This window comes from Rhinichthys klamathensis, unplaced genomic scaffold (assembly GCF_029890125.1).
Source record: "Rhinichthys klamathensis goyatoka isolate OS25496 unplaced genomic scaffold, OSU_Roscu_1.1 h1tg000006l_1, whole genome shotgun sequence".
NCBI classification, from domain to species: domain Eukaryota; kingdom Metazoa; phylum Chordata; class Actinopteri; order Cypriniformes; family Leuciscidae; genus Rhinichthys; species Rhinichthys klamathensis.
In genome coordinates this window covers 2,058,541-2,086,248 of record NW_026606559.1, presented here as the reverse complement: position 1 = coordinate 2,086,248, position 27,708 = coordinate 2,058,541, and the positions used below count along the sequence as shown (strand labels likewise).

Sequence of the window (27,708 nt, the reverse complement as noted above, 5' to 3'; positions counted from 1 at the left end):
AAGATCACACTGCAGACAGGATTTGGATTTCACATGCAAATCAAATTAAATCAGCTAAATTGCCTGCAGGCTCTAAGTACAGAGAGCACAACATCGATGCACCGAAAAATAATCAATAACTAATTTACAGAATTAAATTAGAACAGAATATACCTTTCTAATAAATAAAAATACAAAACGAAATAAGTCAGAATCAAGTCACAAGATGCAGAACAAATATGTGCCGGGGGAACATATATTCAAAACACAAGCCACAAATAGTTCAATTAGATAGCCCTGAGTTATTAATAAATTAAATAAAAATAAATAAATAATAAAAAAAAAACGAAAGTATAGCCAGAATTGTCAACTTTGTCTTTTTAACTGCAGAAACAACAATAAACGCTAAACTCGAGTGACAGTTTAGCTAAACATGTTCACAGCATCCAAAAATCAAATTAGAACCGGCTGAAATGTTTTGAAATCACTTGTACCCTAGCTGACCGAGAGAGAAAAATCTAGTCTTTCACTCTGTCTGTGTCTCTGTGTCCGTTTGAATCTTTTTAAATTGTGTGCGAGGATAAAATGCTTTCTAAAACGCTTAACATGAAAAACGTTTAACGGCTCAATGTCCTAAGACAGTTATATTACTAGATTAAATTCTATACACACTTTATTAATATAGCATACTGTAGCCTACAGAAAAGCAGATGAAACCAGAATATGAACGCAACGCATTTAATTAAACGCTAATTTTCATCCCATTGAAAACCGTTATGATAAAAAAAAAAACTCTTTACGCGACTTTTTATAGATGGAACACGTTACGTTCATATTATGGGTTTATCTGCACATAGTATGTTTTTTTTAATAAGGTAGCCAATACTGTGTACATGCGTTGAGCCACGTAAAAGTGCCATTTAAGCATTTAAAAAGCTTTTTTCACGTACTTGTTAACATTGGCATGCAGAAGTGTGATCATGGTTTTCCTGATCCTTAATCCAGTCTGGGAAAATATCCTTTCTGATGGTGTGCATCCACACTTTAGATTTTCTTATCCCAGACATTTTTAAAGATTTAAATCCCTGCCGCCAAAACGCTCCTCTTTCGGTCACAGATCGAAAGTGAAACTTAAATCTGTCACGGGGGTGTTTGGATTTATTCACGCACGTTAAAAATATTTATTAAAAGCTTCTTCTTTTGCACATTTGTATTTTCAGCATTATCATAATAGGCTCCTATATTAACGTATTGACAGAAAACCTGTAGTTTTATGTGAAATCAGACATTGAGCACACTCATATAACCTCTGCAAAGATTCGATCGTGAGATTGGTAATCGAATCAGGTTCTTCCTATCGATGCATTGAATCTTCAACTATTCGGGGGTCACCCCTATTAGAAACTGTATACAACATTTTTTTTTTTAATAAAATAAAATACTACAAGTTAAAAAACATAGCACTGATATGATCATCACCATATCAGTTATTGGCAGCTATAGAGATTCTTTTTATTTCTCAATATATTTAATTGCATGCTCATATCTCATGATTTAAAATTTACAATATCTTCAACATCTATTTAATATTTTAAAGCACTGTTTTAACATTTTAATAATTTCCCACTAATAAACAAAATGCTATATTAAAAATAGCAAATTTCAAAATTAATATTCATTTTTAGTATTTGGGTTACACTTTATTTTAAGGTGTCCCTCTTACAAGTACTGAGTAATATTAAAGCTGCAGTCCGTAGCTTTTTTGGGGTTAAAAATTATCCAAATACATATTTGAGAAAATACATAAACAGCCAGTGTTCAAAACTATCTGCTTGCCTTAGCTCGATTCAAAGCGGTAAGCTTGTAATAATGTTTTTAATTCCAGTGGTACTGGTGGATTTTCTCACAGCACTTGATACAATTAAACTTATCAATTTGATGGCGGATCCAGAAAAGTTCAAACGACAATCACCAGTGACAACAGATTTACCCGCTGTAAAATGCAAAAGATTTTGTTCGGACTTCGGAGTGGCTACAGAAAAAGAAGAGACTGCAACCGGACCCATGCGGAAAAAAGGATACACATCGGAAGGACATTACATGCAGTCACGCAATGCTGACGTTGTTAACATTAACAATTTGAGAACAAAGTATAATTTGCACGGTTTTGCGTGATATGATAAGCGATTGTTAGATATAATCAGTGCGATTTACTGCAATGTCAGAACCAGAACAAAAGTGGATGTTTCTTACTAGTTCAGATTACATTTTCCGGTGAAAATTCTTATGTTGGTCATGCGTCCAAAAAGAATAATCTGTGATTCTGAATGACAGTCTCCACACTGGCGCGGTGACTCACAGATGCACACTCTCCTCAAACATTGTGTTCATCCACGCTGTGCGGTGTCGAAGTACAACTCGTGTAAAGTTGATAATTCCGCGAATGACTGGAATTGCAGATTGCGAACAGAGATGGCGACAGAGAGGAAAAACTGCGGACTGCAGCTTTAACTATATTAACTTACTATAGGGTTAGGATTGGGGTTACTTGCTTGTAATTACGCATAATTTATAGTTATTAATATAGTAACTATATGCAACGTATAACAAGGACACTTTAAAATAAAGCGTTACGGTATTTCACTTGTAGCATTTGAAAAGTTTTGAATAGTTTTCAATGTTTTATTTTTTATTTATTTGGACAAAATGCCAATTTGTAGGCCATTTAAAGAAATGTAAATGTTATCTGCCATAACATAAAAAAATTTGTATCGACTCTGTATAGACCACAATTGTAATATTGTTGTATCTCTAATAATAAACGTAATATCCATAGAAAAGAGGTGTGGTTGTGCTGAAAAGCTTTAGGCCTAATCTAAACACGCAGTGTTATTCCAGAGCAGATAGCACTTGGGTAAGCTCTGTACACATTTGTACAGTAACTGTCACAACATTGCAGTCATAGAGACATGGTCTTGGGTTAATTGTATTTCCAGCCCTTATACAGGCAGGTGGTGGGACAGTTAATCCGCTCTTTGTTTGAGCCGAGCTTCCCTGCCGGAGCCCTAGTTAAACACTTGTTATTGACACTGTCAGTGTGATCAAACAGACATTGTGCTCTGATACCGGCGGGTTCCCTGCTTAGGTGATTTCTGGTTTCGCTTCCTAATCGATAATAATTTGTCCAGTGTTTGGCTTGGAAACCTGTTTAATACCTCATTGTGCGACCGGAAAGATGCACCTCTGTTAAACAGAGACATATTCGGACCCTAACTGAAACTGACAGGCCCTGTGTGCACTAAATATTTGTGTTAATTTCTTGTGCTGTTCATACTATGGCCACGAGTACACAGCAGCAGAATACTGTTGTCAGTCCTGAATTTGAGTCCTTAAAACGGTTACGTTCGTACACAGTTCGGTTATTTGCGGCAGTGACAACTGCATTCTGGCGTAAACATAAATCATAAAAACATCAATCGTAGCAGCTCTGTCTGTAATATTGTGAGATAACTTTAATGGTGGTGTATTTAATGGGTATTTATTTATTGGAATGCCTTTTACATTTCTCTTATATCTCTCTCTCATTTGTCAGACTGCAACTAGTTAGTTTGACCGTTCTCGACTGAGCGTGATCCTGATGCATCCCTAATTTAATTATTACATTTTTACCTTAGCATTGATGCTTTCTAGCCATCTACTGTAATACAAATGAATGAAGAACCGGCTTGTGAAAGGTTCCGCCATTTGAAACGATGGCAACTCTAAAAAGGAATTTGACTTTTCACTTCAGTGAATTGATGGCGTGACGCTTATCTGATTAAAAAGACTAATAAAAATGTCGAATCATGCCGTGACATGTTTGTTGTTGTTGGTTTCCTTCACTTCTCAATTCTTTACTTAGTTTCCGTGAGTTATCTTTGGCTTGACTCTATGCATAGCAGGATTTGAAAACAAATTAACTCCAGGTTTCCCACGGTCATGGAAAACATTTCAAATTGTGATTTCCAGCCATGGAAATGTTTTATTATTATTATTTTTTTTAATTCTTGACCTGATCTTGATCTGCAATGATCTGACTTTCTTTATTTTAAGTCTAATTCGGTTAACGCTAAGAACAGTGTAATATTTGTCTAGCACCGTCTGTGTTTATCCAGTTTTTAAGTTAGCAGCCTCAGGCTTAGACTATGGGCTGTTCACACCTGGTCACTTCATGCGTTTTCTCTGATCCAATAGCTATCCAATCGTGAAAAGACCAGGTATAAATGCCCTCTGAAACGCTTTCGAGATAGATTTAAATCCGATCGCTTAAACCACTTCAGAAGGTGGCCTGAGACGCCTCCCAGACGAAACTGGACATGTGTCAATGCATCTGGTTGTTGAAACCACAAACTCCTCCCAAAATGTTGAAAAATAAAGGCGAGGGAGCGTGTTATAGGCTATATGACATGTTATAGTCTTATAGGACGGTGCTACTGCAAATGCATCGCCGCAGAAATATTGGCCCCTGTTGAGATCACAAAAGTATTTGTAACAAGCAGCACATGGAAAATTGAGTCCCTAGATTTCGTTAATTAAATAAATGTCTTCATCATGTTATGGCAAACTAGAAGCTTCTTTGCATCAACACTATGACCTTGTAATCTTAAATATTTATTATTTATAGCAAATCTCAAATTTTCCATGTTTTTCTAAGGCTCTGGAGTGTTGACGTTTGTTCGATTTGTTGTATGATAATCCAAACACCGGAAACACAAGCTGAATTCCAGGACCATGAACACTGACGTCTGTAAAATTCAATCTTGGCTGTGGTTGGTTGGTTTATTGGCACTATTACAGTAGAATTTTGGTTTGTTTTGAACGTAACATTCCTGCATTATTCTGCTTTCAAAATCAAGATTTGTCAAAAGGACTACACGACTAGAGATTAATGCAAACTGCAAATTCCTGCAAAGCATTTAAAAAATGGTGCACCAGCATTTGTACTCCTCGTCCAGCCAGATAAGGCAGATGTCTCCATTTTGCACGTTCAAAAAGTCCCATCTGAACACCTTCCAGTGGCCTTGTGTGCATGTAGCCTCATTCGTCTAGAACCCTGTCCATTCAGTCATCTGAAACATCACCAAAGGCAAACGCGTACACACTGCAGGACACACACACGCATAAATAAAGGCTGGTGGCTGAAGTGCAGCTTGTGTGTGAATGTTCTCAGCTTTGAGTCCCTCAGCTCAAGTCGACAGCTCAGGTTCACCTCCTAGAGCGTCTCACGCCTGCTATAAATGACTTTATCTGAAGTTAAATCTCATCAGAGCATCATGAAATGGCACATACACTATAGTCATTGCATTATTTGTTAATGCTTTTAGGGCTCAATGCTGAGGATTTTTTTTCTATGGTTAAATTTTTTTCATCTCAAATATGATAGAAGTAAACCGTAATGAAATAAGAACAAATCACAAGCAATAGTACAAATAAATACAAAAGAACAAAGATACAAATTAAATAAGAAGTTTTTTTTTGTTAGGTAGGTCTAACAGTAATATTCAGATTCAAAAAGTGAATAGGCTAATAAATGTAAATCAACACTTACACTGCATTGTCTTCACTTTATAAAGTCAATATAGATTCATTAATTTCTCCTAATCGGCTACTTGTCAAAAAAAAGACGTATATTGGACAATGTGCATATATACATGTATTAATAAAGTTCATTCTAACAGTTAGCCTAGGGGTATTATACAACATTAGCCTCCTCCATAAAACATTTCACAGGTCTTTAACAGTAAAAACTATAACTGATCTGAACTCCCCACTTACATCTTCACTCAAATGGTTCAAAATAGTTTTTAATAGAATAAGACAAAATTCACGTCAAGTCACCTTTATTTATATAGCGCTTTATACAATACAGATTGTTTCAATGATGCAAATGGAGTTCATTTCGGCTGTACAGTAGTAGTAGTGTTTATTTATTGATCCCCGTAGGGAAAGTAGTTTGAAGCAAGCTCACACAGACATTTTTAAAGAAATCACAGTTGGCATATGCAAATATTGTCATTGTTCAGCTGAAGTCAGTTTAATGTTGATTCAGTTCCGTTGTAAAGATCCTCAATTATTTACTCTTTCCCCCGCCATTGACGGAAATTTCCGGCTTTCCGTGTTTTCACTGTTATACGGTAGGGGGCGCTATTACACATCTTCTGAAAGTGTATTGAATCTCCTGATCAAAACACAGGTAAAGAAGCAGCAGAAACGAGCGATAACAAGCAGATGAACAGTTATGGTCAGAATTAATGGCACCCCTGGTCAAAATGATCAAAAATGGGTGTAAAAAATAAATCTGCATTGTTTATCCTTTTGATCTTTCATTCAAAATATGTGCAAAAATGTAGACCTGCCACTGTCTATTATGTCATTATTATTATTAATAAAGTTTAACTTAATATTAACTTTTAACATCCAATTTTCTCTCAACTACTTAGTTTCACTTTAGACATAACCAACTGTGTTTATGTAAACCTTGTGTGTGTTTGACAGTATTCGCGCAAAAAGACTCGAAAGACAACGAAGTTTAGTATTCACACGCTGTTTGACAGGCTTTTAGTGTGTGCATGCTTAGGGAAAAGCGCACGTTAGAACAGCGCCTCAGCAAGCGAATGAAATGTTTAACCAGCAAGGCTTTAAAAGCACATGCAAATAATGAACTTTTGTGAGTGTCCCGTGAGTGTAACTCTACCTCTACAGTATGTTGGGACGGAGCGGAGGCGCCAGAACTGCAACTGATAGAATGTGCGCTGTAGAACGATGCGGTATGTAAAGTTCAAAGTACTGACAGTTGTACTGTAGGGGTGGAACGGTACACAGAAGTCACGGTTCGGTTCAGACATCACGGTTCGGTACGATTTCGGTACAATGGAGGGAAAAGCAAAACAAAAATGCAGAAGGCATTGTATTTTTAAAATAAGTTTTATTAATAAAGGCATAGAACCAGTTTATTTGTAGTGCACTGACAATAGTCTTATATAATTAGTTTATTAATTAAATTAATAAAAAGACAAAAGACCTTGCGATATGTTTGGTAATTGTACCTGAATTAATTTAAAATTAATTTGCTATATTTCAGATCAATATATTTGTTTTCCTTAATTTTAATTAACATTATTAATTAACAATGTAACGCTATTCTCATCTGAATTATAAATAATTGATTTCTGTATAAAATAATACTACCATTAAAAACACATTCGATTTTCTTTTTTAATCAATGTAGAATGTGTGAGATTAGTGCTCCGAGGACAAGAAATGAAAACCAATGCAATATGACGAATGTCCAAAAGATGGGACCCACAGACTGTTTTGAAATGGAGTTGGATAAATATGTTTTGCTTTTAAAACAGTGTGTGTGTGTGATTTTGGTTGAGTGACCGTTGTAGGTTACAGTTTGACAAAAGTTTACAGTGTGACAAAAGCACAATGTTGTGTTTTATTGCGAGTGTACACAAATATAAGTAAACACTTTGCAGGTTTAATGATCTGTATGAACAAAATGACAGAGAATGTTTTTTATGTTTCCACTGTTCGATCGCGCCCCTCTCTCTCTCTCTCTCTCGTGCCTGCACACACACACACTCCAGCATTCATTGCAATCTTGACATCGCAGCCTGTTAATTATGCGGTCACACCAAACGCGAATAGAGCGTCAAATTCGCGTCTAGTTCGACGCTAGTCCAAAGCGAATAGGACCCGCGTATAATGCCAAGGTTTGAAGCGAACGCGCGTTCAGAGCTAAGCCGATGGTACAGATTATGTGTCCCTAAAGAATCCGTGAATCTAACAGTAGTTCCGCATTACTTTAATTAATTTGCACGCGAGTTTTATTTATTTTTATACCGTGTATTCTCCGTGTAAATTCGTGCACCGAACCGTGACGCCCGTACCGTTTCGGTTCAATACGAATACATGTACCGTTCCACCCCTATTGTACTGTTGTCTGACAGACAGGTGACTGCATTCCAACAATCAGCACGTGCTCTATGGAGATGTGCGTGGCTTATGGTATGTGTGTGAACAGTCTAATGCAAATTCCCATCTTGGTGAGATATTAATATAAACAGTCAAATGGATCAATGCATTAAGCCTTGGCAGTACATTAGGCTAATAGACCTGCCACTGTCTATTATGTCATTAATATTAATAAAGCAACAATATTGACAAAAGAAAAAAAAAAAATACACACTGCATTTCATTTATTTCTTTATTACTGACTGTTTGCTCGAATAATGATTTGAAAAACCTTGGAACATTGTTTACTTGAGCAGTACTTTAAGGCAATGTGCCATTGTTTTAACTTGTTTATAGTAATATTAAAATATTTGTGTTTAGTGCTTTCGTTTTTGTTGTAGCATTGAAATCGATATCTAGAGAGACAATTTCATTGCTATTTTTATGTATTAAGTTGGTATCAACACATCTCTAACCAATAGAATGAAACTGGCAAAAGTGAAGATTGGATAGACAGGTCAGTGGGTAATTCCTTTGGCTTTGGCTGTTGATGTTAGCCTAGACCCGGCAAAGTGTCACTCAAAAATGTTCAGGAAAAAAAAAGGAATGATTTCCCACAATTTTGTCAGAAAAACCTGAGGCCAGCTGACAGCTCATAGAACCAAGTGTGTGTTTGGTTCAAAAAGACTCGAAAGACAACTAAGTTTAGTATTCACACGCTGTTTGACAGGCTTTTAGTGTGTGCATGCTTTGAGAAAAGCTCATGTTAGAACAGTGCATCAGCAAGCGAATGAAATGTTTAACCGGCAAGGCTTTAAAGCACATGCAAATAATGAACTTTTTTGTCCTGTGAGTGTAACTCTACCTCTACAGTATATGTTGGGACGGAGGCACCAGAACTGCAACTGATGGAATACACTCTAGCACGATATTACGATATTTCTCGTGATGTCACACACACCCCCAAAGTGGCGCATTTACACAATTTCCAACGAAATCCATCCTGACAATTCTAAAATATAAATGCTCGTAACAGAATGATTTTTGAAGGATCATGTGACACTGGAGTAATGGTTGCAGAAAATTCAGCTTTGGCCATCACGGGAATAAATTACATTAAAAAAATGTAAATAGAAAAGTTATTTTAAATTGTAATAATATTTTACAATATTACTGTTTTGCTGTATTTTTGATTTAGGTGCTGAGACCTATTTATCAATCCAAAAATGCACAAAAAAAAGGTCTGCACTGACGAAGGCAAAGAGCCGAAACGTTTGTTAACTCTATCTCCTGTTTATAGCATTTTTGAGCTTAAGAAACTTAAATGTTTTTTTTTTTTTTTTTATCTTACAGACCCCAAACTTTTGAACAGTAGTGCGTGTATAAAAATAGAAAGAAAGAAAGATCCTTGCTTTAACCAACCTTTCCCACAGACTGATGTCTCCAGGACTCCTCCGACTAGCCCTGTGTGGCGAGGTATAGGCCTACATCACACAGGACTCCTCCGACTAGCCCTGTGTGGCGAGGTATAGGCCTACATCACACAGGACTCCTCCGACTAGCCCTGTGTGGCGAGGAATAGGCCTACATCACACAGGACTCCTCCGACTAGCCCTGTGTGGCGAGGTATTGGCCTACATCAGTATTGGGATAGGCTAGTTTAAAGTGAAGGACTCTATGCATGTGTTTGAGGAAATGATGCGTTCTTTCTGTCGGAGCACCGCACTGCTCTTCTCTGAGCCGCTCTGAAGATAGTTACTGGTGCGCTGAGCTCACCAGAGAAAGTTGCCAAGTGACTAAACCCCAATCACTAATTAAAGCACCAGCGAGGCACATATGCTCCCTGCATGCTTACACGGGTCCCGTCACTTCTGCTGCACTGGCACCACAACCAGGGGACCTATACCCTCCGCCTGCGTCTCTTTCTTCTCTGGATTGGAAAGGGAGGGAGCAGAACATGAATGTACCATGAGATTGATGGTGCAGGCTATTAAAGGAAATGGAGGAACTATGTTTAGAGTGGCGTCTTTTGGTGATTTTGCCTGATGCAAGTGTGCAATGTGAAATCCACTCAGAGGGCCGCTGGTTGCTATGGTAACACCTGCTGCCGCTGTTGATCCAGGTGTGTCCGGGACACGCGAGGTTTTCAGGAGACATGTGCCCCCCCTGCCTGTTCAGATCACTCATCAGACCTGACACAAGCACACAAGAACAAGACTTCAGGTGCAGGGCTACTGATGCGTTCCACTCTTTTAGCGCTCAACAATCATTTGTTTTGTTGCTAGGCCCAGTCAGACTACTTGCCCAGACAATATTTACACACACGCTCGTAAACAAATTAATTACATAATAATAATGCGTAATAAATTCAAAAAATGTAACCGATATTTTACTAATAAATATTATGTGTCAGAAAAAATACATATTTTTATTAGTAAAAAAAGCAAAACAAGTCTGTAACTTGTAACAAATACTTTTTTTAAATTTATAAATAACTTTTTAATTTAGAACACTATTTTATACAAATATATATATATATATTTGTATAAAATAGTGTTCTAAATTAAATATAATAAAAAGTAATAGAAATAATATAAACAATTATTTTATTTTAAAGAATAAGAATATTTTATAAATTAATAAATAAATATTATACTACATTTTTGTCAAAAAATCTGTATATTTTTCTTTAAAACTTTTAAACAACTTACATCAATTAATTTATTAAAGCTGCAGTCCGCAGTTTTTCCTCTTTGTCGCCATCTCTGTTCGAAACTACGCACTGCAGCTTTAAGTTGGAACACTAGCTAGAAATTGCCATAAACCAACATCTATTTACAAACACACTTTATTTGAAAAAATAATAATGGTATTTTCTTTTGTTTAGAATTATTTCGTGATTTTTAAACTCATTCAACTGAACAATTCTTCTAAAATTATTAAATCGTTCTCACAATTTGAACAACTGCTTGTATATTGTATTAGCCACCTAGATAACATTGCCTTGGTGATTTAAGTCAGCAGTGTTCTTTGGATGGCAGTTTTTTCCCCTTCACTGCTCGCATCAAGATTGCATTCCCTGGTGCTTTTAACGGATTAAATGTTTCGGTTCATCTGTTTTTTGTTTTTAACACTGAGGACTCGGTTAATATCAAGCAACATCAGCTGGTGTCGAGTTGCGTGAGCTGAGAACATTATTAATGTCTAAAAATAATTGTCCGCCCTTCCCCAGTTGGTATTCTCTGTTGTCACAGGTGTCTATGTGCAGTGATTGGGCACTTTGTGTTTTTTGTGTGGGCATGTTTTTGCACGCAACTTCCTTGTGCAGTCACACACACACACCTTTCTCCTTAGACAGTGATTCTTTCCAATAGCTGACCTTTGATTCAATAGGACTATTTATTTTGTGTAAACACACAGGAGGAGTGCGTACAGTGGTCAGAGGTGACGGGACAAATGAAGGCAAAGCTTTCCTCTTCCTCATGAACCCATTGCCCTCAAACAAGGATGTGCTAGAAATCTGTCGCTTTCAGTTCCTGCTGGAGCATCAGTTGGAGCACACAGATGCCACAGACATACAAAAAAAAAAAAACCTGAGTCCTGCTCTGAAACTTAAATAGTCCTTATTGTTTTGGTCCCCTTGGGTTCAGGTCAGCAGTCGCACAATGTTATTAGACTGTTATTAGACCATTGGATGGGTTTGGTGTGGGTGTTACATATTCAGCGAAACAAAGGTCTTGTGTTTTTCAGTTAAAACGTCACGTGGCATCCTTGTCAGCGTTCTAAAAGTTTCTTAAAATTAAATATCAAATGCTTTTATAATTTAGTATTTAATGAAATTACTTTCATTTGTTTTTATTAGGGCTGTCAGTTAAAAGCGTTATTAACGGGGTGAACGCAAACCCATTTTAACGGCGTTAATTTTTTTATCGGACGATTAACGGTCTTTTTGGCCTAGCAAACTTTGTAGTTTTTTTCACATGCTTTTGCAACAGGACGCGGCATGCGCGGCGCTGCGCTATGAAACCCATTCATTTCAATGGCTTGCGCCGCGCGAGGACGTTTTGCTGCTTCGTCGACCAAAGCGCAAGCGGATCTAGCTAGACCGGAAACAAAACAACAGGCACGCCGCACACACTTGTTTAGGCTTGCGAGCCGGCCAAATAGTAGGTTAACGTTACGGTTTGAGTGGATGACGAGCGCGAGACGCCGAAATGGATGCCAATAAGATTCTGAATGGAAAGTTTACTTTTAAAAAGTTCTCAAATGGTTCCATTGACAAGACCAAAGTGATCTGTGTGTTTTGTCGTTGTGAACTGAGCTATCGTCATCGCAGCACGTCCAGTCTGAAATACCACTTGATGATGGCCAAGCGCACACACACAGCTGATGCGAATTCTCCGCCCCCTCGTCAATATCAGGACCTCGTCAGTATTTCTTTCACCCTTTTATTGATGGACAGTGTTACATTGTGTGAGAGATTATTTGCTCCAAGTGAGAATGTTAGTGTGAAATTGAACACCGTATTGTCAATGTTGTTTTCAATAAAAAAAAACATTTGCACAAAGCAAGCCGATCCACTTTTCCATGTTGATAAGAGCATTAAAATGAGAAAAAAAGAATGGGGGAAAAAAAATCAAAGAGACATTTAGAATAGATAAAAATGTGCGATTAATTGCGATTAATCGCGAGTTAACTATGGCATTAATGCGATTAATCGCGATTAAATATTTTAATCGTTTGACAGCACTAGTTTTTATATGTTGTGTAAGTGTCCAAACACCCTGAGCTATTGTATATGTCACTAAAAGTTAGTTGTGACTTGTTATATAAGCATAGGGTAACTTACATTTAACCAAATGTTTGTTGAAGGTACTTTTTATCACAAACCTTTTGGGAAACAGAGTTGGACCATTTTTGTTTAGCTTGATGAATTCTAGATAAATTTACTTTCATTTGATGACTTTCTGAAAGCCAATTGGCCATTGAGTCTTATGTAATAGTAAAAGCACCAGTGTGTTTGAAACTGTCATGCTTTCTCAGTGTTTCCCCTACAATTGTTTTGGGGGGGGCGGCCCGCCCCCCCTAAAATGCTGACGAAATCCAGTCATAAAAAAGGAATTTAGTGTATAAAGTGGAATTTCACGGAATTTGTAAATTTGAGGAAAAAATAGAAAGCAGTTCAGTACACTTGAAATCAAATCGCGATGTAGACTAGTGTGTGTGAATATTAAAACACAAAGACTATTTAAATACGAATCCTGCATGTTCTGTGTGAATGAATGGTGCCGCCGACGCACAGTTTCATTTACCACACACACACACACACACACACACTGAAGCACGTGTGATGCTTGCGCTGTTTTTTGCCCTATATGAAGACACAAATGCATGAACTTCCTCTCCAGGCTCTAGATCCACTCTGAAAGTAACTTCGTGATCATTCCACCGCTTCATTTTAGAAAAACTATCATCATGACATAAACGCACAGAAACTCAAAAGGTCTTCACGGCAACCCGTCAAAATAAAAGTTCGGTTTAACTTGACAGAAATATATTACCGTTGTACATTAGAATTTAGATATGTCCCAATGTAATAATACACTAACAGTAATCCAAATAAATTATCATCAAAATTTTTAAAGCTGCAGTCTGGCATTTTTCCTCTTTGTCGCCATCTCTGTTCGAAATCTGCAATTGCAGTCATTCGCGGAATTATCAACTTTACGTGGGTTGTAGTTCAACACCCTCGACACGGCACAGCGCGGATGAACACAGTGTTTGAGGAGAGTGTGCAGCTGTCAGTCACCGCGCCGATTATTCTTTTTGGAAGTATGACCAACATAAGAATTTTCACCGGGAAATGTCATCTGAACTAGTAAGAAACATTCACTTTTGTTCTGGTTCTGACATTGCAGTAAATCGCGCTGATTAAATCTAACAATTGCTTATAAGTTATCATTTCACGCAAAACCGTGCAAAGTAGCTATACTATGTTCTCTAATTGTTAATGTTAACAACGTCAGCAAGCATTGCGTGACTACATCATGTAATGTCCTTCCGATATTATCCTTGTTTTCGCATGGGTCCGGTTGCAGTCTCTTTTTTTCTGTAGCCACTCCGAAGTCCAAACGAAGTCTTTTGCATGTTACAGCGGGTGAGTCTCTAGTTGTCACTGATGATGATCGTCGTTTGAACCTTTCTGGATCCGCCATCAAATTGATAAGTTTAATTATATCAAGTGCTGTGAGAAAAGGCTATAAATCTCTACCTCCAACATCCTCACACGCAATATAGCTTATACTAGCCGAGACTCCTTCTTTATGTGTACAGATGTGACGTAATGACGCAAAGACATGCTCGAATCTCCCGGGGAAATCCACCAGTACCACTAAAATTAAAAACATTATTACAAGCTTACCGTTTTGCATCGAGCTAAGGCAAGCAGATAGTTTTGAACACTGGCTGGTTATGTACTTTATCAAATATGTATTTTGGATAATTTTTAACCCAAAAAAAGCTACGGACAGCAGCTTTAAGGAATAATCCATGTTTTAATTTTAACAGTAGGCTAAAGCTCATTGTGCAGCAAGTTATTTGACAAAAAGTTTATTTAATTTCATATGATTAAAATTGATGATAAATTCTAAAATTTGTGTTTTATGTCTTCATTTTATTACCAGAAAAAACACAACACCGAATTAGTGTGAATTTTTTTTTCAGTTGTATAAGTTTAATGATTCATAAAACATGATTTCAATTAAAAAAAAAAAAAAAATTACACCACGTATCCGTAACACGCCCACTCCGCAACACTAGCAGTCTCCCCCCCTGCCCCTTGAAAAAAAATCCTAGGGGAAACACTGTTTCTGTAATACATTTCTGCAGATTATGTATTAGTATTACTTGGGGTCAGAGAATTGAACAAGCCATACACCGTAAAATGAGCCATACACTGTAAAATATCCTATTAAATTTACGGTAAAAAAATGGCAGGAGTGGTTTCCATAAATATGGTAACAATGTTAGACACAAAGCCACATGATGAATCAGAGTTCATCGTAAGTGTCCGGTCCATAAAACGAGGTAATCATTTACTAATTATTCACAAAAGTCAAAACACCATCAGGGTAACACACGGCATTAAAATAATGCAATGAACATTAAAGGTAAACTATGTAACTTCTGACCCTTTAGCGGTTGAAACGAAACCGCATGCACTCTGCAGAAGAACATTGTTTTGGTTGTGCTTTGGCTCTGCGTGACTGCGGATGAATATGGTTATCTCACGTCTCATAAAACATCCACTATACTAGGCTTAAGAGAATATTTAGTTGGAAAGGATCTCAAGCTGACTAGCTGAAGACATTACTGTAGCTTTACCCATTAATAGACACGGTATTTCCCTGATGGTTTTACTCATTGTGTTAATTTTGTTAATTTTGAACAAAAAAAGATAGTGCCTTCAACTAAAATGACAAAATGTAACAAAACACCACGATCTACATTCTAAAAACTAAATTATTTATATAAAAATATGATCACGTGATGTGTCATTCAATGACTTCTGGGCCTTCTACTGTTTTTCAACAAATTATATTGTAAAATATATATTTTTTCTTTTACGCGCAAGAACCATAAATTTTACATTTTTGCAGCAAAATTACAGAATGCAATTTTAAACCATACAGGTTTTTTTTACTTTATATGAATTATCAAGATTATCAAGATTGGACTGTAGCATATTAATTATATTATATTATATTATAATATATTATATTTGTTAGTATTTTGACTTGGACCAAAACATTCAGAACACTGTGATGACCTTAACAGCATTGGCATTGTTTTGGCATTTGCATTGGCAGGCATATATATAATGGCCTAAAGTCACACCATCCGCATTAAGACTTTTGCACCTGTGTTATGTAATAACAGATCACCTGTTGGATTCAACAAGAGAGCATGACTGTCATTCCTAAAAGCTCCCATAGCGCATGTACTGAGCTGGATCTTCTGCTTTAAAGTTGGCATGATATCAAAATTGACACTATTTACTTTGTTAGTGCACATTACTAGTCTTGTGAACAATTAACCACGGCAGTTTTCCGTGTGAGCTTTTTTTCATCTGAATTGTGGAGCGCTCTAGTTTACGGCAAACCCCGGAGGTCTAACATGCTGATTTTTCACTCACATTATGCATGTATATGGAGCCATCCGGAGACTGTGGGAGACATGAAGGCTGTGCATGAGGGATACGGGCTTGTGCTTTCACACAGATTCAGGATAGAAGTGTTTTATACATTTTTGTAAGAAATGCTAGTGTGATTGATTACTGGAGTGACACATGTCATTTTAAATGCATCTTTTATTTTTGAATCTACTTGACTTGATTCATTCATGTTATTTTAGGTGTTCAGCAGGGCATTGAGAGGCTTAAACTAGGGATGCTCATATTGACCGTTTAACCGTTAACCGAAAGTAAAAAAATTGACCGATTAATACTATCAGTTAAACGGTTTAAGTTATTTATTTTTTATTTTTTTATTTATTTAGTTTGCTGCATGGTTAAAAAAAATACTATATAGCCTATATTTGTAAACTCACTGGGCGCGTCGACACGCGCAACCGCACGTGCCTAGAGACATATTTCACTGAGCAAGCAAAATGAAGCGAGCGAGCGAAAAGAAGTAGCCTACTGTGTGGGACCATCTCGACAGAAAGGGCGACGAAGTTACTTGCAAAATATGCTACGCGGTATTAAAATACAGCAGTAGTTACAAGTTAAATGCAAATATATCTTGCGAAGCAAACATCCACAAGCAAATGAAAGTCGCTTCACGAAGCTGGCCATTCTAGCGAGACGTTATCTCTGTATTCCCGGGACATCTGTGCCATCGGATCATGTGTTTTCGGCCGCGGGTCGAACTCAACAGGCTGCGCTCCAGACTAACCCCACATCATGTAGACATGTTACTTTTTTAAATAAAAACTAGACAATATGTGGATTGAGGTAGGCCTGCTATTTTTATTTGACGAAAAAACTTAGTCTGGAGGGGGAAAATTGCATTTTTTTCAAAGCTTCAAACGGATTCAGTGTTTTCTTTTTGTCATCTTAATTTGTTAACTATTTAAGAAATAAAATAAAGAAAAAACATAAAATAGGCCTACACTATTTTATGTTTTTTATTTATTTTATTTTATTCTGTTGTCACTGTCAAGTGCGTGAAAATTGAATGTGAATCCAGGTTCTGTTGTTGATCTGCTCTGCTGTTTGCACGTTAAAATAAACCTGTGGGGGGAAAAACGGGTCACAGACACTCAATTTTATTTTTATTTAAATTAATAGGCTATTATAATCTTATCAGTTAACGGTTAATAATCGGATAACGAGTGTCGGTTGTCGGTCGGGAAAATTAACCGAAATGAGCATCCCTAGCTTAAACAAATCATTTGAGATTTAGTTAGAGCTGGACTGTGTATGTGCTCGTCATGCTAGCCAATTGAACTTGGATTAGATTATTCTGTAAATATTTTATGTTTAGTGCAGGCGTTCCCAGTGCCAAGGTTGTGTAATAGTCTTAAGACGCCTCCAGGCTTGAGTAGTGTCCAGCCCTGAGGTTAAAATAGCCCAGGTTTTGCATAATGACTTGGTAGAGACACCAAATGCTGGCATAATGTATCCCAATTTTCAAGCAGAAGGAACTGGTTGAAATATTCAGAAGGATATTAATCCACAATCTGAATTGTGATGCAGCCAGGAAATAACTCCATGTCGTTTCGTCTGGCCAGAGGAGGACTGGACCCCCGACTGAGCCTGGTTTCTCCCCAGGTTGTTTTTCTTCGTTCCGTCACTGATGGAGTTCTTGCGAGATTTCTGGAGATTATCTTTGCCACTGTCGCCTTTTGGCTTGCTTAGTTGGGGACACTTAATATTCTGTAATGTTATTGACTTGACTGCACTGACACCTCCATTCAGTTTCTCCATAGGGAAATTGGTTTTTAACAATAACTTATAACCTTTAAAGACATCCCTACTGTGAGCAATGAGGTTGTTAATCGATGGTAGGCTATTTGCTTCTGTTTAAGCCGTTAGCATGCATTATTTCAACTTAGTTTTAAAATAATCGTGTTTAACAGCAGAATTCGTGGTTTAAAACTATATAACCCATGATGCTGTACAGAAAATTCCACCAGTCAGAGAGTCGAAATAAGCAAAACATGCTCTCAAAATACTTAAATATAACAAACTTAATATATAGTGTTTTATTTTATATAATCAACATTTTCAAAGCAGCTTTACAGTGATAACAGGAAAATAATGCAACAAAGTTTATTTCTACTGTACAGCAGATCTAGAAGAAAATAGCGTCATAGTCCAGCTAAAGTTAGTTCAGTGATTGTTCATTTTTGTTGTAAAAAAGTTAGAAATTTAGTTAATTTAGGCTATATATATATAGCGACTCTGGAGAAAACAGTGGAGAAAATAGTGATGTCATCATCGTCCAGCTCAGTTCAGTTCTCATATAACGGTGTCAATGCAGGCAGATCAATAATATTGTTGAATATTAAGTGTCCCCAACTAAGCAAGTCAAAGGCGACTTTGTATGACCTTTCAAATAGTTTTTTGCTTCAAATAAAAGTTTATGATTTACCTTGTAGCTAGTTGGGTTGGGTTGCGTTGGTTTAGCCTATGGCTTATAACGCTTTAACAAAGTCTTTTTAAATAATGTTAATCACTGTAAGTCTGCTTTGGAATAATCTGTATTGTACCGCTATATAAATAAAGGTGACTTGACTCAGGGCCCTGTCACCCAGTGCACTGTGACAACGAACCGTGAATAGAGCTGCATCTGACGGCTTGACACAAAGAAAAGCACTCTAGACATCACGGGGCACAGTGGTGTTGGCATCTGTTAAAGACTTGCTACTGTTCTAATGCAGACTTCACAGACTGTGCCATTGTTTCTTTATAAGGGAACTACATTTGAAGTTCATCCACAGCTGACAGACAGAGCGCCACAGATGGACTCGTACACTAAAGCAGCCCTTTGTTTGGCCACAACCCATTAGCCTTTGGAGGCATTGCCTTGTCGCCAAATGCATTTATATTTGAAATACACAGATGGTGAAACGAGTTGTTTGATTTATTTAGCTTTGATCGATCTTTTTGATGTGCCAAAGAGCTGTGAATATCTGAGATTTTGTCTTTGAATGACTTATGTATTGTTATGATTCCAGCATCTCGATGAGAGTCTCAGTAGGGATGCATCGATCCGATACTCAGTATCGGTATCGGCTCCGATACTGCCATTTTTGCCGGATCGGGTATCGGTCAGAGGAGGCCGATCCAAATCCGATATTGTGCGTATTATTCTGTGTTATTGTTAAGCCCCACAAAAGGCACAAAAACATTATCAAGTACCATAAAGTTTTCGTGCACTATCTTATAAGTGTTCTGAAGCCATTATATAGTATAATGTGAGATAAAAATTAATATTTAAGTCATTAAATTCAAGACCTCGTAAACTTTTTCCCTCTGTCAGTCATTCTCCATTCAGCATTTAACAGCGCGTCGCGTTCTGTTACGACAGGCAACACGATGAAACTCTCCAAGATCAAGATGATTCAATGTTACTATTATTATTCTTGATCTGTAGATAAAGGTCTATGGTTTAGCATAAAACAACTTTATATTGCTGGACTTTATTGCTGTAACTAAATCATGTTACTTTCTACCGGGCGTCTGTTAGATCGCAACAGAGTAGCCTAGAGTCAGAGAGCACTATAATTGTTCTTCACGCGCACAGTAACTGAAATTTAAAACTGTTAAAAGAAAAGGCTCAATCAATGATTGCATAGATACTGTGTATAATACACTACGCATCGATATGTCTTTCCTTTGTGCTTTGAACTGTTCAATGCGGATTCGACGCGCTGCGCGCTGTGACTCCGTGTTGCTTCAAGCGCATCATTCTGCGCTCGGGATGCGCATAAGCGCTGTGTGCCGCACTGTATTGGATCCTTTTATAATCATATAATACTACTTTTGCGCAATGAAAGATTATTAATAGCCTTTCTTGTTCTGTCCTATCTATCATATGTTGCTGCCTCATTAAACAGCTGTGCTATACATTTAAAACATGTCTCAATTTCATAGTAGCCTATACAGGCTATATATAATAATTTATCTTTTTGATTTTTGTTATCTTGTTTTTCATGAATGTATTTTACAACAATACAAAGAGCAATGTGTAATGTTTGACTAGATTTAGTGTTACACTTATTGTCTCTTATTTGTTCCCCTAAATTTTCTTCACTAAATGTTCAGATTTTATACAATTATTGTGCACTCATGATTTTTCTAGACTAAATTGCACTGCTGAATTATCCACTAATCTAGTTTATTATAGCATTTTTGTCACAGATTATGATCATATATTTTTTGGATTTGTTGTTTTTCTTTAAAATTAAGTTGTCTGTGTTAAGTAGATTGTGTTTAACACACAAAAGAGTGATTATCAGTTCAACACACAGAGTTATAGAAATTCTACTTGATTTAAAAAAAAAAAACTGCACTGGTATCGGATTGGTATCGGTATCGGCCGATACTCAGAATTTTGGGATCGGATCGGTTTTGAAAAAGCGGTATCGTTGCATCCCTAAGTCTCAGTGTCTTTGTTTGTGTGCGCCTTATGTCGCAATTTATTTTCTCTAACGAATTGGCAAAGGCATGATCGATCAATAACCTGATTATGATTGTTATAATAGTTTGCTGAATAATAGTGCCCTGTGTTATAATAGAAGCCATCAAGTGAATAAAGGTGCCTTCACAGCACAGGATACGCATCTACTTTTTCCAGCACGTTTAATTAGATGGAGTTAAGCGTCAAGCTTTGAAACCATGATCAAATTATTTCAACTTTGCCCCGTTCTGCAGATCTTTAAACGTGCAGCCTGACATTTTGGATTATTTTTTCATCACATATGGAGTGCCAAATAAAAATAAACAAAAAAATGTAATCTGCATATCACAAATAAATATATAAACAAATAAATAAATATACATATTTAAAACTTTAATTCATGTTTAAGATGTAGTTAAACAAACATAACATTAATAACATTGATATAAATCACATTACAAGTTACAAATTAATTGACATTTAAATCTGTTTATTTAATTCTCATTAACAATAAAATTAAATAATTATTAAAAGCATTCATTAATTCATTCTAAATTTAATTATTTAGCCTCATGTCGCTCCACTCAAGGGGATATATTTCAATAACAAAATATTACAAATTACTTTTTGCATGATAGTTTAATTCAGAATAATAAAAAAAAAACATTATAGAGGCACATTCAAACCATTATGTTTATGAATTGCATTTTTATTGGATATTTAAAAGAATCCGGTGCATGGGGAAAAATAGACACATTAGTCAGTCAGCCCTGTGTTTAAATGCCCTAACTACCTTGTAACCAATCGGGTCAACGTGATCGTCAACGAGTGGATCTCTGAGCTGGTGTGAGTGAGTGGAGGCGGGGCTCATTTGCATATTCATAGAACCGCGTATATAATGAAGCAAGGTTGTAGAGTTACATTCAAGCTGTTTTAAGGCAGGAATTGTTTTAAAAGTAAAAAGCGTTTAAATGTATCATTTAGTGATCAAAGATTAGTTTTAAGGGGAAACAAATATTTACTGCAGGGGGACTTTAACCTCTTTGCTCACAAGTAGAGCATGCTGTGTGTTTGCACTCATGTGAATGGGCGAGTTTGACATACTTCAGGATATCTGGCTATACCAAATACCTCTTGCTGGGCCTGATTTGTTTCTGATCCATCTGTCTGTCAGTGGCCAGAGCAAAAACCTGTGGCCTGTGGGTGTACCGGTCATTACAGCCGAACAGTCCCAGCAGGGACAGAAACGGTCCGGAGCCACAGGCACGGTGCGTAACCACGTCTGCTCTGTGCCTCAGGTGTACTTCTGCACACTCCACAGCAGATTGGAGCTCTCCGCGGGGCCATTATCAGATAAAACATCTCCCATTACCTCCTAGTAATGCACCCCTGCCATCTGTGCAAGCTAGAGCAAGAAATCATACCTCTTCCATTTTCTTGACTGTGTTGTCAATTTCATAAATAGGGCTGTTAAAGTGGTGCTTCTTGCCACTGCGAACTACTGCCATAGTTGCGCCGACATCCTCTGAGAGTGAAGGGCTGATGGAAGTTTTGCTTAAACTTCTCTTTCATTAAAGTCACAGCTGTACTTGGAATTTCTGATTTGAGATTAAGTTCTTCATGCCACTGCAAACTGCTCATGCAGTGGGTTGTTCATGCCGTTTAGTTATTGAACATTCCGTAGCATTTGTTAATTACTTCCCATGTGTTTTGACAGTCTGGGCTCGTGTGGTAGATTTTGGCTGCGACAAAACAATTTATCTTATTCTGTGGCCCACCCACACTGCTAAATTGATTTAATGTCTGCTAATGGGCTCAACCACTTCTTCCAAACTGTGTTCTTTTCTGCTGCTGACCACCAGAGTGCAAAGTGCACATTGGATGCTGCACGATTACAGAAACATTTTAATCAGTGAACATTCACACACCTTTAAAGCTACTGAGTTTTACTCTGGGAACTCATGGAAAAATCCAGGGAAATTCCTGTGCCAGGCTAATCAGTCCAATTTACGCCACCTCACAAGATGATATTTGACCAAATTACATGCATACGCCCACAGAGTATTCCCAACTGTAACCAGTGGCGATTAGATTTTAATTTATTGTCACACATGTTTATTTTTTGCGACTATTTTAGTCAGTCTAAAACCCTGTATTCCAGTCCAACTTTTGTTCTGGTTCTTGTATACGCAAAAATAAACTGTCTGTCCATTTATTTAAATCGTTCTTCTTTAGAATAATACATAAGAAAGAACAGTTTGAGATTATATGAGTGACAATGATGACAGAATTTTTATTTTAGTGTGAACTAATTCAAAATTGTGTTCACACATGGTACATTTGATTGGCTCTGAAACCAAATTCAGTTTGTTTCCCTTTTCTTCAAAGCGCTCTTTTTCAATTCAAATCATGTGGGTTTTTTGTGTGCCGTGATGATCGTTTTTCACTTCGCGGTGATCTATTTCTTTAAAATTGAGTTTGAAACCAAAATCAGTTTGTACCCCTTTCCTTCAGTATGCTTTTTTTTTCCAGATTGAGTCTTTTGTATGCAATCATGTTTCAATGACAGCTTTCGCACTAATCAAAGTAACCGAAAGTTATGGTTGGTTGAAAATAGGTCCGCACCAAAACCAGAGATACAGCTGCTGATTTCTTGAGAATTTCTTGAGAATGTGCCAGATATGACTCTTTGCCAAATTCTTGCTTGTCATTGAAGGTGTGTAGACCTTGACATGCACTCAGTCACGCTTATCTTGAACCAGTTTAAGGTGTCAACCACAAAAAACTTGTGTTATGCATTACATTTGGTTTGTTTCATTCTACCTTTCCTGAGGCAATGGAGGCTCTCTGATGATTTTCATCAATGTTTTAATGAATGAAACAATCTGTTGAAAAGGCTGATGACATTTTCACCCTCTTCCCTCTAGATATCTGGAGTCTAGGGGTCATCCTCTTCATGCTAGTGTGTGGTCAGCCCCCCTTCCAGGAGGCCAACGACAGCGAGACCCTCACTATGATCATGGACTGCAAATACACTGTACCTGCCCACGTCTCCAACGCCTGCAAAGAGTAAGTCACTGCCTTAACCTCTGTCTCAGACCCAGTCGGATCATCTCTGGCATTTCCTTCATCTTGAATGTTGACGTTTTTTCCCCATAGGCTATTGAGACGCAATGGCTTTTTGGAGTATTTAATCATACATTCATCATCTAGAAAGCCAGACACAGTATTGTTGACATGGATGTTAATAAGCTACCTCAGACAGACTTGGAATGACCTTCCCAGAATCCAAATATCTGTCTTGCTCGACTTTTTTTTTTTCCTTCTGTGACTAGTTTGAAAAGGTCTTATGTGGAGCTGTCACGATTATATGAGTTTTGTCAATTGCTGTTAATAATTTAATTCAAGGGTGGCACCACTACTCCAAAAGTGGTGGGGCCAAATTGTATACTTTTAGGGTGTGTAATGGGGATTATGATCTTCATTTTTTATAAAATACCATTGTCAAAGATGCTCTTTAAAGCTAAACGCAGACTTTTATGGTTGCAAGCCATTAAATGGATTGGACTGATGAATAAAGCATAAATTAATGTAAACAATAGATCTACATAATTTGCACATACGCAGTTAATAGTTCTTCAGAACCGGTGCCCAGTGAACCAATTCCTTGGAACTGTTAGCATGCCTGCTTAACGATTGCGCTTATCGGTTCCGCTCGTTGCAAATGTGTCATGACGTGACACACGCGCTGCGTTGTTTTGGTTCAGAACGCAGCAAACATGGCATCGAGGCAGAAGCGCTCTACAGTTTGGTTATATTTCACGCAAAAAGACGACAATATGAGGCGCCTTCTAGAGCTTAATCAAACTTCATTCATGCACACACACATATATGAAACACTTGCATACACATATACTACATAGTCAAACATACATGTATAACGTTACTGCTGATTGCGCAAAATACATATGAAATGCACAACGACACACCTAAAGTCGCTCACCCACATACTGTACACGCAAACTCCATACACACAAGATGCGCGGAACTGCACACACACACGCACGCACAAACTTTCCACGCACATACTCATATGAGACGCGAGCACACACACACACACAAACTCGCACATACTCAACGAGAGTATGACGGCGCCTCATAACAATACGGTCACTTGCAACACGTGTAACATTATACACTGATGAATGAGCACTGCTTTTAAATGAATTTTTTAAAACAAAATTTATTTTACAGAATTTCATTTTCTTAATGGCATAAACAGACTTTAGTCCCATGAAACTTAAACTGGAATGTCACTGTTTCTGTCACTGTGACTTCCCGAACAGGCGAACACGAGCATGCACGCACGCATCACTTTTGAAGTAAAATTGAAAATTGATGATGCAGTGCATGTAATGCATCGAGATATCGAATTGAACTGAATCGATGACATGATAATCGTAATCGAAACAAACCGAACCGTGAGACCAGTGTAGGTTCACACTCCTAATACTCTGTGCTGTGTCTTCTGATCAGATATTAAAGCGAGTTAATACAAACAAACAATTTGTACTTATTGGTGGTTTAAAATAAACCAGAACTGCTCACATATTTAAATGTGACCATTTTAGTATGTAAAATTGTAATATGTATAAGTTAAAGTTTTTAAATGTTATTAAAATGCACTGTAAGAGTGTAATGTAATGTAAAAGTGCATGTGAAGTTTTATGCTTCAGTTGTAAGCTCATTTCTGGTATAAATTTTGGTTGGTATTTGAGTGACATCTACATCTATAAGTGACATATTGTGGTAGTTTTATTCTATGAGTAGTAATTTGTTGTTTTATTTATTTTTTATTAGAAAAGCCTTTCTTAGGGACCTGAGATGCAAATTAGCTCTTGCTATACTCTCTATGTACAATACATATTTTCCAGCTTTGACTGGGATCATGTTTTTTTGTACTGTCCCTATATAAATAAACTGAAAATGAAATGAATTCCCTCACCCAATGAGAATCGATAAGGAATCGAATCGATAAGCAATATCGATAATGGAATCGGAATCGTTAAATTCTTATCAATTTCCATCCCTAGAGAGGGAATAATCTATTAGCCCTACAGTTATGACGGCATGAAATAATATTTAAACCTATACCATTTTCATAGACTAGAAAGTAGTAGTAGTAGTAGCATTAGTTCTAGTGTTTTATCCTGAAAAATAGTTAATAACCTTCTAACCCAGACATGCAAGTGCTTGTGTACACCACAAGTATATACATAGTTGTATGACTTGTTTATAATAGCACACATCATAAATAGCTGTGTTTTGTGTCCTTGACACTGGCTAGGCAGTACCTCGGTCCATAATAAAAAATTAAAATAACAAAATGAATATTCAATGTCCTGGACATGACCGCTAAGTACCAAATTACATGCGTCAAGAGATTTATATGCCTTTTCTTTCGTACAGACAAAGTTTTTCTACAAGGTATATGAAAATGTCCACACATTTCCCTTATTTAGCAGGGTTGAAGACCTAAGGTAAAACAAGATCTGATGTGTCCTTAAAGGGATAGTTCACCCAAAAATGAAAATTAGCCCATGATGTACTCACCCTGAAGGTGTATATGACATTCTTCTTTCAGACGAATACAATCAGAGTTATATTAAAAAATGTCCTGGCTCTTCCAAGCCTTATAATGGGAATCAGTGGGTATATTTTTTGGGAAGTCCATCAAAGCCTATCCATCCGTGATTAAAGGGCTGGGCAACTGCATTCGTCATTACGTTGTGTAGGGTTCAAGGGTTACTCTTTTGGCGTAAGTCAATCTGCGTACCGCCGTCTGCCGGAAGCTAGTTATTTTAGTCGATAAAGTTTTAAATGTGTATACTTTACTTCAGAAGACCTTTATTAACCCCCGCAGAGCCGTTTTGAAAAATATACCCATTGACTCCCATTAGGAAGTGCCAGGACATTTTTTAATATAACTCTGATTGAATTCGTCTGAAAGAAGAATGTCATTTACACCTAGGATGGCTTCAGGGTGAGTAAATCTTGGGCTAATTTTCATTTTTGGGTGAACTATCCCTTTAAGGTGTCAGGGTGCTTGTGATTGGTTTACTGGGAGTCAGAGTTTGCGTTGTGATGATAGGCTGTTGCAGCCAGACTGATTGTATTGAGTCAAACAGCACGGTTATGTAACTGATAAGCTCCGGGCATCTTTACAGAAGCCAGAACTAACCTTTCTCATTCACTCACCATATTTTACCCCCTCCACTTCAAACTGTGTCGTTTAGCTCACACTACTAGCTATCTCTTGCGGTTTGTCCTCAGGAACTTGCATGTCAGGCAAGTGGTTTTTTTTTTTTTTTTTCAGTTCTTTGTCTGGGCTTTGTGAGCACACATGTTTAGTGTTAACATTTTTCAGAACTACTGCCAACAGCTAAAATTAGACTCTGCTTATATCATAGCTTAAATGGAAAGTCTGTTCACAGAGGAAACAGCGCAGAACACACACATGCATACGTCCAGCTGGTGGACACGCTACAATCTGATCCAAAATGGGTTGTGATGTTTCGATGCCCTGCCACTGTTTGAGCAGAAATGTATCTTGGAACATCTATTGAACAGTCTCTCCAGCTGTTTGCAATATATGCAAATTAATTTACATGACATATGGTGATTAATTGCAACTAATTATTAGTATTTGCTCCCAAATTATTACCAATAAAAATTGAATGTCTTAATTATTAAAAGATTTTTCAAAGACATTACATTGTGTAACACTAAACCATTAAAAAAATAGTGCAAAATCTGGCTTTAGACATTTATCTTATATATTTTTTTTATGTTTATGTAATTGAACATAAACCTATTATCTTATATTGACTGTAAAATATAGCTATCAACTGAAAATGCAACTTTTAATGACTTCTGCATGTTCAAAATTATTCAACCCCTTAATGGCAAGCATCTTTAGTAGAAGACCCTTTTGCTGTTATGACCTGCTGTAAACGAGATGTATAACCAGACGTTTCTGAGGAAT

General features: G+C 37.1%; 1 protein-coding gene across 1 annotated transcript in view; it reads left to right on the top strand.

Moving 5' to 3' along the window:
* snrka (SNF related kinase a) overlaps positions 1-27,708 on the top strand; it is a 59,936-nt gene that overhangs the window by 12,584 nt on the left and 19,644 nt on the right. Inside the window, exon 3 of the mRNA XM_056257413.1 lies at positions 23,591-23,732. Coding sequence (XP_056113388.1) covers positions 23,591-23,732 — 142 coding nt within the window. The remainder of the gene's footprint in view (positions 1-23,590; positions 23,733-27,708) is intronic.